The following is a 13,425-nucleotide window of genomic DNA, read 5'->3' on the forward strand; positions in this document are numbered from 1 at the left end:
ATTCCCTAATTCTACATGTCGTTGAGCTCAAAAAATATATATTTGACCAAAAAGTCAGATGTTCCAATTCTCTCACCTAAATATATGATTGAACATATGATTGACTACGAGGTTAGATACCGAGGAGAAATATAATTTAGAAGTGGTTATAAAATAAGTGTGCACTTATTAAAACAATTATTAAAATAATCGGCTTTATTTATTTATTTGTCTAAACTAGTGTAGCGGGATATAAATGGAAAGCCTACGTGAAACTGATTTATTTTAATAGTCAAATTAACAATAATTTTAATCTTATATTCTGATAAATTAATACCAATCGATAGTGATAATAACAATAATAATTATTATTATCATATTTTCAACAAAAATTTAATTATTATTATAATTCAGAATGATGGAATGAATTATAGTTAATTACGTCCACTCTTATTCTTATCAGCCAAGTGTAACAAACTCACGAACATTTTTCCAAAGGATTTGTTTATTACGAAAACAAATCCTCGAAGTTCTAAATGGATAGCGATGTACTTCGGCAAACGCTTGTCCGAATATGCCCAAATGTTATGGGTCAACGTGTCCCACACGATCGAATTTGGGCCGCCGGATCCACAAACAATTGGGCTTTTTAATTGGGCCACTCCCTCTTCAGCCCATATCCTGATGGACTCAGCCCACGCTGGTCTAATGAAGGAAATCTCCTTAGTTTTCTTCCCAAACAAAAACAGCCAATTTCAAGAACTTTACTATAAATGAGAATTCCTCGTACTTTTAATAATACAACCCATAAATAAATATTTTATAAAAATAGATAAATCAAAATTAAAAAAAGAAAAAAAAGAAAAAACTGTTTTTAAATGGATCCGCCCCATCCTTGCTTTAAGCTAAAGCAAAATATGATGGCTGGGGGGGGGGGGGTTTGGTAAATATCAGAAAGATAAAGGGCTTTTCTCGCTGGCCCCACTTTGAGATCCACCAGCCTCATTCTTTCTCATGTGGCCCCCTCGACGTAAACAACTAACTTCTTTTCCCAAAAGGTTTCTTAATTATTATCATTTAATTTATAATCTGGTCCTCCAAGTTTATGAAAAGTTTTGATTTGGTCCCCTTTGGTTTTACAATTTTTTATTTAGTCCTTCTTGTTTGGACTTTACACCAAATTTTACAGTTCAAAATGCATAAAAATAAGAGAGACGAGAATAATATTTGATTGGCTACCGGTTATATAGTGTACCAAATTATAGCGGTAGATTTGACCAAATTTTAAATAAGAGCAATTCAATGTGAGCTAACGAGCAATACTCTTATTTTCTGCTAGATTGTACCACGTGATGCTACTTAGATAACAAATCAATCGAGTTAAATGTGTTTAGACTTCTCAAATTAAGTTCTAGGAGCTTATTTTAGTCTATATAATGTACGGTTTAGTTTACAATATATGTCGTGGCATGTCTTGATTCACATAGTCATACTTACATATAAATTAATTCTTTTAATTAGTCATTTAAAAAGTGCATTATTCACGTTTAATTGTGTGGCTTATAAGTAAATGAGAGATACATAATCAGATAATTGAAAGGGATTTAAAATAATTAAAATTAATATTGTTTTAAAAAATATATTTTTGTCAACAAATAATTCTAATAATAAAAAAAAAAAAGCTAAATAAATTGAATTTTTTTTTTATTTGGCCTAGGAAACCCTAAAATTTTAAAAGTCCAGGCAAGCAAATAGGAGCGTTAAGCGTATCTTTTATTTGAAATTTTAAATATTTAAAAGCGTTTACCAATACAAGCTTTTATAATTATTTTATTTTAATTTAATTTGATTTGGAGTGTTGGTGCCCATCATGTTCATGGAAGTTTCATTTTCCACTTTTACCCCTACATCATGCTCATATTACGTTTCGACCATTCAAAATGCAACAACCGCTCCATGCTAATATTACGTTATTACTTTGCGTGTCCATGCATCCTATTGGGCCTGTCTGAGTCCAAAGAAGGCCCATTTTCTATTGGGCCCTGTTTCAAGTCACGTGTGTCACGTGCACATTTCTCCCTTTGTAATTAAGTTTCTATTGGGTCTGTGTCCATGCTAATATTAGTTATATTATTTACCAAAATGGAAGGGAAGGAGGAAAAGAAGACGAGGAGACAACTTCATTCTAATGCAAGGGTATTTCCGTCACTCGGCAAAATTCAAACTTCTGCCCGGGTCCGTCCGGGCAGTCCGTTCCCTCGTCCGCCGTCCCGTTGCTTCGCTGACGGCGATCAGACGTGTTGAAATTAGTGAATATTTTGAGGGCCATTTACGTCATTTAACGTAAAACTTAAACTAGCGGTTTAATACATTTGAATATAATGAGGTAATTATATAATGACATTTTTCGCCTTTTTCACCAATTTTAAAATTTCTTAATATTACAACGAAAGAAAAGGCCTACTCTCTCTGTGTCTGTGGCGTTGGAGTGATTACAATTTTCGCCAACTCATTTCGTCACGAAGATTAAGAGAGAGAGAAGAAAAAAAAGGTTAGGGGAATTTGTATATTTTCTCCTCTTTCTTCTCGATGAGATTAGGGTTTTGAATCATTTGTTTAATCCAGATCTGATCTCTGATTCCGATCTTTAGATTTTCGTTCTACATATCTCGACCTTCAAAACCTATTCATTTCTTGGTCAAATTTGGTACGTTTTAATGTTGGAGATGATCTGGAAATTTTTATGAACTTTTTTTGTTTGTTTGTTTGTTTTTTTTTTCTTTTTTGTGTAACTTTGTTGTGGAGTTGAATCTGGTGATTTTGTTACAGATTTCGAGGATTTGAATTTCGTATTTGAGTAATTCCTTTCATGTCCTGCTTCGAATTCAACTTTTCTCCTCACTGTGAGTATTTTGTTTTTCTTTTTTTGGTTTTTATTCTTTTTTATCGTCACCTACTTTCTATTTGATTAACTTGGGGATCGGATGGTGGTTGTTTGCTTGCTTGCTTCTCGTACTTGATTGAATTAGTTATTGTATTTTCTTGGATGAAGCGTTGTTAAACAGATCTTGAAAATTGGCTCCGCAAAGACGTTCGCAGCGCCACATGGGCGGCCAGATGCAGCAGAACAATGCTGCGGCGGCGACTGCCCTTTACGACCACGGCGGCGGTGGGACCCTGCATAATGCAGGCCCCACTAACGACGCTGGTGATGCGGTCATGGCTCGGTGGCTCCAGTCCGCTGGCTTGCAGCATCTGGCCTCTCCGTTGGCTGATCAGCGCTCCCTCCTAATGCAGGTACGACGATTAATATTTTCGAGGGTTTCCATGTGTTTTTAGATACTGCAAAAAATATATGTTGCAAGAGTAATGAATCGGCATTGAGTATGGATAGGAGATCCTTTCTTTCTCCTTTCTTTTTCTTGAACATGTAATCTTCTAGTTTGTGGGTCAGATGTGCAATTACTAACTGAGAAATGGCTCTATTGAATTTGATTACCATGCCTCTTCGTGATCTTTACTGAAGGGAAGCTCAATTTGATTTGGGGGATAGTTCTTCTGCATTTTCATTTTTTTTTTGTTGTTGTTCAGTTGATGTTATACCTGGCTATTTTAGTTGTTTTTTTATACCATAGAAATCGAATTTCCTCTTCCCTTCCATTGGCTTAGAGTTATGGAGCACAATCTGCCGAAGAGAAACAGAGGCTTTTAAAACTGATGAGAAACCTGAATTTTGGTGGGGAGTCTGGATCTGAACCGCATACACCTACTGCCCAAGCTTCAGGAGCACTTGGTGCAATGGATGGCTATTATTCTCCCGACTTTAGGGGAGATTTTGGTGCTGGACTTCTGGATCTCCATGCTATGGATGATACCGAGCTTTTGTCCGAGGTATGTTGATTATATATGTAATAGTAGTAGCAATTCCTGGAGGCCGATCTTAGTGGTTTCCTATTAACCATTGGGTCACTATAATTTTAGTTGTGGGAGTGTCAATTTGCAAACACCTTTGGGGTTGTTGGGGGAGCTCATTTGGTGTTAGTAGGGCACTCCAATGGTCGGTCTTTGTTGGAGGAGGTGTTGTTGAACCTTCCCTGTAGGGCAAGAGGCAATTTGTTGCGGTAAGCTTGCTTGTTTGCTATGTTGTAGGGATTTTAGATTGAGAGGAATAATGGGTTTTTAAAAGGAGATTGAGAAGTCAAGTGAGGAGGTTTGAGTAGTTGTTAGGTTTAATGCATTGGAGAAGTCAAGTGNGGGGGGGGGGGGGGGGGGGGGGGGGGGGGGGGGGGGGGGGGGGGGGGGGGGGGGGGGGGGGGGGGGGGGGGGGGGGGGGGGGGGGGGGGGGGGGGGGGGGGGGGGGGGGGGGGGGGGGGGGGGGGGATAGGGAGATTAAAAAAAAAAGATTCTATGCCAACCAAACAAATATTCATCTTTCTTTTCGTTTGAAGAATCACATTTAATTTTATGTTTTTAAGTAGTAGGATATCTGTTGAACTTTTATCTGCCGGTCCATTACTCCATTGCATGATAAGTCAACATAGTTTTTCTTTCCTCTCTTTCTCTCTTTTTATTTATTTATTTATTTGTTTTTGTTTTATAATTTTGTAGACTTCCTTTTTTTTAATTGACTTTCTTTTTTTTTTCACCAGCACATTATCCCAGAATCATTTGACCCTTCACCATTCATTCCTAGTGGTACTAGAGAATTTGAAGATGGGTTTAATGTAGCTAGCAGCAGGCAGCAAAGAAGCCAAGCTGATGAAGATGCCCTGGCTACATTACCTGTGATTGAAAAGGAGAATGTTGTCAGAGAAAATAACGTGGCTAAAATCAAAGTTGTGGTAAGCTTCTTATAGTGGCATCAGAATACTATTTGTAGAATACTAATTAGAAATCTTTTCCATTTGGATGTTAGCATTATACTAATTATTCCAGAGACTAAATTGTAGTGGAGTCATGGTGGTTTGATTACAGCCTTTATAATTTTTTACTGGAAGATCTTCATTTTCTTTCTCCTCATCCGGGAGGTAGTTCAATTAACAAGTGATGGGTATTTTTGGGGTGTTGCAATTACTAAAGTTAACGCATATATTGTGCATGCCTTCTTAGAACAATAATTTTTATCTAAATTTGTGACATTCTACACGTTTTTATTTTCTTTTCAATTTTGTTTGAAATTAAAAAAGAAACCCATTGAAATCATTTTTTCTTTACCAAGTAATTTTCTTCTCTTTTTTAGTCTATGGGATCATCTAATTGAGCATATTTACGGATCAAAGGCTTTTGAGGTTCAAATTTTTGGTGTCAAGGCGTACACCTTTAGATCAAAAGAACAGACTAAGGCTTGGAGTCTTCAGACCTCATGAAATGCTTTCGAGGATATATTAATTTTCACTGCCAGTCCTGTGCTTGTCACCTTCTCTATGCCTTTAATTTTTTTCTTTTTCCTTAATTTACCCTTGCTTCGATTGGGGTTGGAATTAAAGTTTCAACTAGCATATATTTTCATATATTGTTATGTTTTTCCTAATACGTGTAGTGTATTGTGTCTTAGGTGCGGAAGAGACCATTAAACAAGAAGGAGCTTGCTCGTAAGGAAGATGATATTGTATCAGTATGCGACAATGCTTCTTTGACTGTCCATGAACCAAAACTAAAGGTCACTTTATTTTTATTATTCTACTTTGATGTATAATATTAGCTTAATTGTTTTGACTTGATCATAGTTTCTTTTCTCCCTACTTTACGCTGAGATAGGTGGACTTGACTGCATATGTGGAAAAGCATGAATTCTGCTTTGATGCGGTTCTTGATGAGCATGTTACCAATGATGAGGTATCAATTATATATTCCTTTGTCCAATGTAGTTTAGAAAACATCTTGCATCGTTAAATAGTTTTGTAGAATCTAGTTTGAACTAACGTGCATTCTTTTTGAAATAGGTTTATAGGGTTACTGTGCAACCAATTATTCCCATCATCTTTGAAAGGACAAAGGCTACATGCTTTGCTTATGGTCAGACAGGTGTGCATTAAATCTGCTCAATCTCTTGCTTGCTTGTTTTCATGAATGCATACTCATTGAAATTTATTCCACTCATTATTATTTTTGGCATATTGTCATTTTAACTATCACTAATGACGTTGTATCAACTCATATTTTCTTCTCATAATATCCTTTTACTATCATGAAGTTTGACTAAAAGCTTTTTGTATTTTAATAGGTAGTGGCAAGACGTTTACAATGCAACCATTACCTCTTAGGGCTGCTGAAGACCTCGTTAGATTGTTACGTCAGCCAGTTTATCGCAATCAGAAATTCAAGTTGTGGCTTAGCTTTTTTGAGATATATGGTGGAAAATTATTTGATCTACTCAGTGAAAGAAAGTAAATTTTCAGTTCTTTTCCTTCTCTTTTTTCCCTGGATTTTTTAGGAAAGAAGAGATGTTCTCTATTGACACATGGACAGGAAATTTCATTCATGCATATAGAGTAAGGTTGCATGTGGTGTGGTATCAACTTTTGGCCATAATTCAGTCGGATATATAATGTTTGTGTCTGAATTGATACATTTACGTACTAAAATGTAGTAAATGAAAAAAGAGAGATAAAAATACTGAAAATATTGAAGTGCGAGGATTAGATTTGTATTTAGCATTTTTAGTTTTTGATCGTTTTTCCTTCCGGGAAATAGGATTATCCTACGTGCATTTTCCCCCTTTCTCGATTTCCAGTTCATTAATTGTAGTTATTTTGGTTATTTCATCCATTTATTATTTTTATGCATCCACATTCTCAAGATGACTTTATTTTTCTGTAATAGGAAGCTTTGCATGAGAGAAGATGGACGGCAGCAGGTTTGTATTGTTGGACTTCAAGAATTTGAAGTGTCTGATGTACAAATTGTCAAAGAATATATTGAGAAGGGAAATGCAGCCAGGAGTACAGGTTCCACTGGTGCCAATGAGGAGTCTTCAAGGTCACATGCTATATTGCAACTTGCTGTTAAGAAACATCCTGAAGTAAAGGAATCGAGAAGGAACAATGACGGAAATGAGTTGAAAAGTGGGAAACTTGTTGGGAAAATCTCTTTTATTGATTTGGCTGGTAGCGAAAGAGGTGCTGATACAACTGATAACGACCGTCAGACAAGGTATACCAAATTTTTTAGATCTTTGGTCTTTTGTTTCTTGTTAATGTTCTTTATTCACAGCTGTAAAAGATGTCACCAACCAATGAGTTTTCTGTCACTGTGCTTGATAATATCGTTTACCATCTTAGTCCACTAATAATTTTAATTGGTAGCTGTTGTATGGAGTTTTTTTTTTTTTTTTTTTTTTTGTTCTGCAGAAGATGTAACTGCTTCGAACCCGTTCGGTAGAAAATGCTGCTTGATATAGTTTTTTGGACGATCTCTTGTATATCTTTACATAATGCTCTAATCTGTTTATTTCATTTTGCTGGAACCTTTACAGGATTGAGGGAGCAGAAATCAACAAAAGTCTTTTGGCACTGAAGGAATGCATTCGTGCCTTGGACAATGATCAGATTCATATCCCCTTCCGTGGAAGTAAACTTACAGAAGTTCTCCGTGATTCCTTTGTTGGCAACTCGAGAACTGTTATGATATCGTGCATTTCTCCAAATGCTGGTTCATGTGAACATACTCTCAACACTTTGAGATATGCTGACCGGTACGGTTTTTGACATCCTAAGCTTTACTTTATCCATAAATTTTAGTAAATATTCAACTTTGAAATTACTATTGAATAACATCAGGGTCAAAAGTTTGTCCAAAAGCGGAAATACAAAGAAGGATCAGGCTGTAAGTTCCAGTCAACCAATAGCTAGAGATGTTACTTCAGCCCCGTCTATTCCAATTCCCATTGAAGCAGAAGATGTTAATATGCTGTGCCAAGAGGTGAAATTAGGGGGGGAATTGGGGAGAAGGGTTCCAGAGAAGGAAAGTCTCTCCTCTTCCAACTTTGACATGCCAACTTCTGCTTTGCCATCAAGCAATGCCTTTCATGCACGAGATGAAAAAAGTTCGGGCGTAACTGTAGCTTCTGCATCATTCGACAAGGAACCACTTGAAATGAGGAGCATTCATGGCGATCCAACCGGTCGAAAGGTTCCCATATACTCCCACAACTTAAATGATACAGAGGAGAAGGTGCAAAAGGTATCGCCACCTCGAAGAAAATCATCCCGAGATGAAAAATCAGAAAAGTTGGGGAGCTGGCAGAAGAAAGATAGCAGCAGCGTGCCTGATCTCTCTACTGCAAGCTTGAAGCAGTATGGTGCAGGAATTTCTAACGCAAATGATGCCGCATCCAGAAAGTCCGAATCTGAGCCAACTTCTGATGGCAATATTAATGCAATACTTGAGGTTAGCTAACCTTTAGTTTTTTTTACCATATCAAAGAAAAAAGAGCTTTAATTGCTGCACTATTTCCCCCTCCAGCTCAGTGAATTTTTGACATGTATGAACTCTGTTGCAGGAAGAAGAGGCGTTAATTGCTGCTCATCGAAAGGAAATTGAGGACACCATGGAGATAGTGCGCGAAGTAAGTCAAAAGTTCAAATCATTTAAGAGCATAGCCTTTTAATTGTTTTCCTATAAAAGCCAAAAGGCGTTAATTGTTGTTGTTGTTGGGTTGTCAGGAAATGAAACTGTTGGCAGAAGTGGATCAACCAGGGAGCCACATTGAGAACTACGTGACTCAGTTGAGCTTTGTGCTGTCACGAAAGGCTGCAGGGTTGGTGAGTCTTCAAGCACGCCTTGCAAGGTTTCAGCATAGACTTAAAGAACAAGAAATACTGAGCCGAAAAAGAGTACCGCGTTAGGAGGGAGAGGGTGGTGAGAGTTTGTTTTCCCGTCTCCTCCTCGGCTGTATCCTATCCTGCTTTCATCTTTTTCATATCATATATAATCATTAATCATTGATTTGTACATTTCTTCTTGAGCTTGAAAAAAGAGATTGGAATTGAATTTGCTTGCTTGCTCGCTCTCTTGTCTGACATTTTATATGGGTTCCTTCCAAGCATCATCTAACAACAGCCAGCCCTTTTAACTGTAAAATATTCTCCTCCTTTTATGTATTATGTGTAACTGTAAAATAATGTGATGAAAATACCACTGTTTTCGTTGTGTTTGGTATATCATATCATGTCCTAGTAGGTACCCTGTTCAAATTACTGATAAAAACAGGGAGTGAATTGGGGTTGTTGATCCTTGTTCTTTTTGACCTGTGACTGGATTGAACTCTCTTTAAGGTACACTGCTTTATATCCATTCCATTTCATTTCTGGTTTTTAGTTTTTATGGTTATTTAGTTTTATGTTTTTGACAAACCAGCATTAAAAAAAGGAAAGAATTTTCTCAAGGACTATTAACTCAGATTTCTTTTTAAACACAACAGGAATATTTCTTATTAAAACTCAAAAAGGGTTGCTGGCCGGCTAAGGTGACTTTCTAATCTTACAAGCATTACCATCAAAATGAACAAATAATTCAATACAGAATTTGATATCAATCGCTGAAGCATTTAAAATATAATGGCTTTTCTCGACTTACCAAACAAGGGCTTCAGCAGATCCCTCCCTGTATAACACTAAAGACATTTTCAAGCAATTATATTATTATGGGGAAGGAAGGAAGGAAGGAAGGAAGGAAGGTTGAGCAGGTTACTCAGACACTTTTATGAATCCATCAGTTGGCTCTCAAATTCAAAATTTCCTTGGCTGTTCTACGTCGGAAATAAGGCATGTGTTCCTACAAGCAAAGGTTTTATTAAAGGATGAGTCGGGTAGTGAGCAATTAGAAATGGCATGGGGTAAGAAACTTTCAACAATCTTTTTACCTGCTTGAAACACAGATCCAAACCTCTGCTGTAAAAATCAGTATACTTTATCATAAACATGCCACAATCATACCTGTGTTTCAATATTTTTTTAAAAATTCAAATAATAGACGAGGAGAAAGGAATATAAATTCAAAAGGTGATGACAGTACAAACCCATTGAATTGCTCAGGAAGGTCTTTGACAAATTCATGTGCCCAAGAACTTACATCTATATCTTTTCCACTTTTGTCCTTCACCTCATCTACAAAATATCTCGCCTGCGTACAAGGATCAAAATGTGAATGTCCAAGTCACCGACTCAGAATAACACGACCAACTCCAATGCTTACAATGATCGAACTCGATCCAGTGCTAGGGTGATCAGAAGGGAAGATAAAATCAAGGAGAGTTCGACTTTAAGGCATACCGCATCTAACTTAAACCTTAAGGCTGAGATCGAATCGATTCGGGAGTTTAAAGTGTTCGGGAGTTAGAGGTGTTCCTAATTTGAAGTCTCATAATTTGGAGTAGAAGAGTGATCCATATATCAATGGCAGAGAGCTTCGTAAGCATACAAATGAAGGCAATCAATTGCAAAGAGAGAGAGAATGAAGAGAAAGCATACCAATGTCTTCAAAACACGAGAATCCATTCCCTTGACAGAATCAAGATACTGAAACTTCTTCTCTTTCTTGTTGATTACGGCTAAACACCAATGTATTTCTCTATGGATGGGCACAAATATCTACACAAAGTAATATAGTAATTCATTTGGGTCACCCACGAATGAACTGACTAATAATACCAATACCATACCATACTACTAAATAATATAATATTTACTTTGTCACAATCATTGAGTTCATATTTCAACTTCCTTTGGCTCGTCCATCTTCTAACAGACTTGTAATCATACCCATCTCTTCCATTTATCAACTGTTATCAAAATGAGAAAGAAAAAACACAAATCATCACAACCAAAACAAAACTGAAACATGTGTTTTAACTACTAGAATCCAAACATGTAACAATCCAAGCCTAGTACTAGCAGATATTGTCCACTTTAGCCCGTTACGTATCATCGTTAGCCTCACGGTTTTTAAAATGCGTATGTTGGGGAGAGGTTTCCACGCCCTTGTAAGGAATGCTTCGTTCCCCTCTCCAACTGATGTGGGATCTCACAATCCACCCCCTTTAGAGGCCAACGACCTCGCTGGCACACCGCTCGGTGACTACTCTGACACCATTTGCAACAGCTCAAGCCCACCACTAGCAGATATTGTTCGCTTTAGCTCGTTACGTATTGTTGTCAGCCTCACGATTTTTAGAACGCGTTAGTTACGGAGAGGTTTCCACACCTTTATAAGGAATGCTTCGTTTCCCTCTCCAATCGATGTGGGACCTCAGACCACACTTTCATTCAGAACAGAAAAGGAAATATTTCTAATATGCAAAAACAGAGATAAAAGAAGGATGTACCTAACTCAAACCAACCTTTTTATAGAAGAATGTATTGAAGAAATGACAGTTCAAATACTTCTCTGGCTCCCTTCTTTCCCTTTCTTTCAGCAACTCAAGATACAAATTAATAACCTACAGAACGTGTGTATATATATATAACACAAAAATAAGGAGAAAGATTAGTTTAAAGAACATAAAATTTCAATTGATTATAAACCATGAAGATAAAAAATATATAAAGCAGAAAATAATACCTCATCGTTTAACCAGGCACCTGGTCTCAGACACTGCAGAGCTTGCGCAGTAATCTCAATATTTGAATTCTCATGAGTCACCAAAACCTTACTCCTGAACAAATGAGCAAAAACAATATGAAGCCAAGAACAAAATGCAGTTCATGAAAGATCTTAAGTACATCATACGATACCGGTTAGCAGACAGTGCAGCTTCAACCTCGGCCTCCTCGTCCCGAGTAAGAGGAACAAAAGGTTCCTGTTGAATCTCCTGGAAACAATGAATATGCTTTCATCTTGAGAAAGATTCAAATTCGTATCCAAAAACTTCAGAAACAAGTTCTAATGGTTATCAAACGAAACCTAAATTAACCTAACGAACACTCGAAGAAATGAAACATACATCGACAGGCATCTTCTTTGGAGTTTGAGATTGAAGAATGGATCGACGCTTCTCGTTCAACTCGATTTCGAAATCCAAGGTTTTCAATCTGGATGTCCGCTTTTCCACACCTTGGAGCAACTTTTTGTAAGTAGATACACTGGAAATTTCCCGGTCCAGAGACAAAACACCAAGCATTTTCTCAGCGTTTTCAACCTTCGAATCTTCATCCGTCAGATCTATAACCACGGAAGACGACGATGGCTGATGAGCATCCATCTTCTTAGCTACCAATTCCTGTACTGTAACATCCTCTATTACCTCAACTTCCTCATCGTCCTTCGAATCTCCAGAAGCGTCTCTTTCAGTTTGTGTGTCTGAATCCAATTCAAAGGCATCCTTCGGAAACGATCGCAATGCACCAATTGCATTACGCTTCGCAATCTGGTAATTGTACGACAAAATATTCCCTACATCGTCCTGTTCCGACGGCTCGCTGTTCTTCGATTCCCAAAACCTAAAGAAGCTCCTAGAGAGTCCAAATTTAAGGCCTCTGCAAGGGCCATGGACTTCTCGACGCAGTTGCGGAGTTTCTTCGGGATACCGAGAAAGCCTAGCCACTGTCGAGTTGGACGAAACAACAGGCCGATCCGAAGACATAGTAGAAAATTTAAGCTTCTTCGAGACGTGAAAATCCGGTGATTTCAAAGATGAATACGAACGTTTGATGCTCGAATATTCGTCGTCGCGCTTACGGTTGCTAGTTCGGGCGCCCATCAGTAGAAGCAGAAATGGAAACGAAACGCCTACGACATTGCATCGCATCAAACGAAAACTATTTCAAGTAGAGTTCAGAAAATTAGGGGTTTTGAAGCCGGCAAAACCCTAACCGCAAGGATTATCGGAAACAAACCGAGACGATTCTATGGCGCCAAAATGAAGTTCAAACTTGGAAAATTCCACGAGGATTTGAAGAATACAAGAACTGAGGAATCGGAAGCAGCAGAGAAGGGAGTGAAGTCGAAATTCAAATGTGAAAGGGGAAAATGAAAGAGAAGTTGGGGGAATTGAGTGAGATGATGAATGGAACTCCGAAACTGACGTTCGCAGGAACAGATTTTGGGTATTGGATTCGGAGGAGAAGAGAGTGACGTTTGGATCTGCAAAACTGAGAATCGAAATGGAACGAAAATTCTAAGGATGATATCTGGTGGTTTTTGTGTGTTGCTTTTTGTTATTCTTTGTTTCGAAAAGAAAGCTTCAGACGACCACCTCGGCTCTCTTTCGCCAACTACAACTGCCCCTTTCGATTAATCCCCCGTTTTTTCTTCCCCTTTTTAGTTCACAAACTAAAACTTTCAAATTTCTTCTCTCATACATTTTTTGCTGTTACCCTCATTAATATATATATATATATTATTTTCTTTTAAAATATGTGTAATATCAAATTCACGTATACATTTTTTTTTTTTGTTTCTAAAAGCTAATTGTTAGATGATGAAAGTCCAGCTAATTTAGGAATGATC

General features: G+C 37.5%; 2 protein-coding genes across 8 annotated transcripts; one reads left to right on the forward strand and one right to left on the reverse strand.

Annotated features, from left to right (window-relative positions):
- Positions 1-2,389: 2,389 nt before the first annotated feature.
- On the forward strand, positions 2,390-9,138 carry LOC111436845 (kinesin-like protein KIN-13A). 5 transcript variants are annotated; one of them, XM_023074612.1, is made up of 15 exons: positions 2,415-2,530; positions 2,605-2,686; positions 2,809-2,882; positions 3,032-3,276; positions 3,649-3,870; positions 4,629-4,820; positions 5,534-5,638; positions 5,737-5,814; positions 5,922-6,003; positions 6,203-6,365; positions 6,802-7,131; positions 7,454-7,672; positions 7,758-8,367; positions 8,480-8,545; positions 8,643-9,138. In XM_023074612.1, the coding sequence occupies exons 4-15, from the start codon at positions 3,085-3,087 to the stop codon at positions 8,823-8,825; spliced, it is 2,442 nt and encodes an 813-aa protein (XP_022930380.1). In that variant the 5' UTR covers positions 2,415-2,530; positions 2,605-2,686; positions 2,809-2,882; positions 3,032-3,084; the 3' UTR covers positions 8,826-9,138. The 5 variants fall into 5 exon arrangements, with proteins under 5 accessions (XP_022930381.1, XP_022930384.1, XP_022930380.1 ...); XM_023074614.1 differs by having other exon boundaries at positions 2,631-2,686; XM_023074613.1 differs by lacking the exon at positions 2,605-2,686 and having other exon boundaries at positions 2,390-2,530.
- Positions 9,139-9,389: 251 nt separating this feature from the next.
- Positions 9,390-13,249, reverse strand: LOC111436959 (ubiquitin-like-specific protease ESD4). 3 transcript variants are annotated; one of them, XM_023074768.1, is made up of 10 exons: positions 12,813-13,249; positions 11,921-12,705; positions 11,712-11,788; positions 11,539-11,632; positions 11,318-11,416; positions 10,667-10,759; positions 10,449-10,568; positions 9,998-10,101; positions 9,842-9,914; positions 9,390-9,753 (listed from the first exon to the last, which is right to left on the reverse strand). In XM_023074768.1, the coding sequence occupies exons 2-10, from the start codon at positions 12,674-12,676 to the stop codon at positions 9,691-9,693; spliced, it is 1,479 nt and encodes a 492-aa protein (XP_022930536.1). In that variant the 5' UTR covers positions 12,677-12,705; positions 12,813-13,249; the 3' UTR covers positions 9,390-9,690. The 3 variants fall into 3 exon arrangements, with proteins under 3 accessions (XP_022930536.1, XP_022930535.1, XP_022930533.1); XM_023074767.1 differs by having other exon boundaries at positions 11,927-13,249; XM_023074765.1 differs by having other exon boundaries at positions 11,921-13,249.
- Between the last annotated feature and the right edge of the window lie 176 nt (positions 13,250-13,425).

The sequence above is a fragment of the Cucurbita moschata genome, unplaced genomic scaffold, assembly GCF_002738365.1.
Source record: "Cucurbita moschata cultivar Rifu unplaced genomic scaffold, Cmos_1.0 Cmo_Scf00060, whole genome shotgun sequence".
Classification (NCBI taxonomy): domain Eukaryota; kingdom Viridiplantae; phylum Streptophyta; class Magnoliopsida; order Cucurbitales; family Cucurbitaceae; genus Cucurbita; species Cucurbita moschata.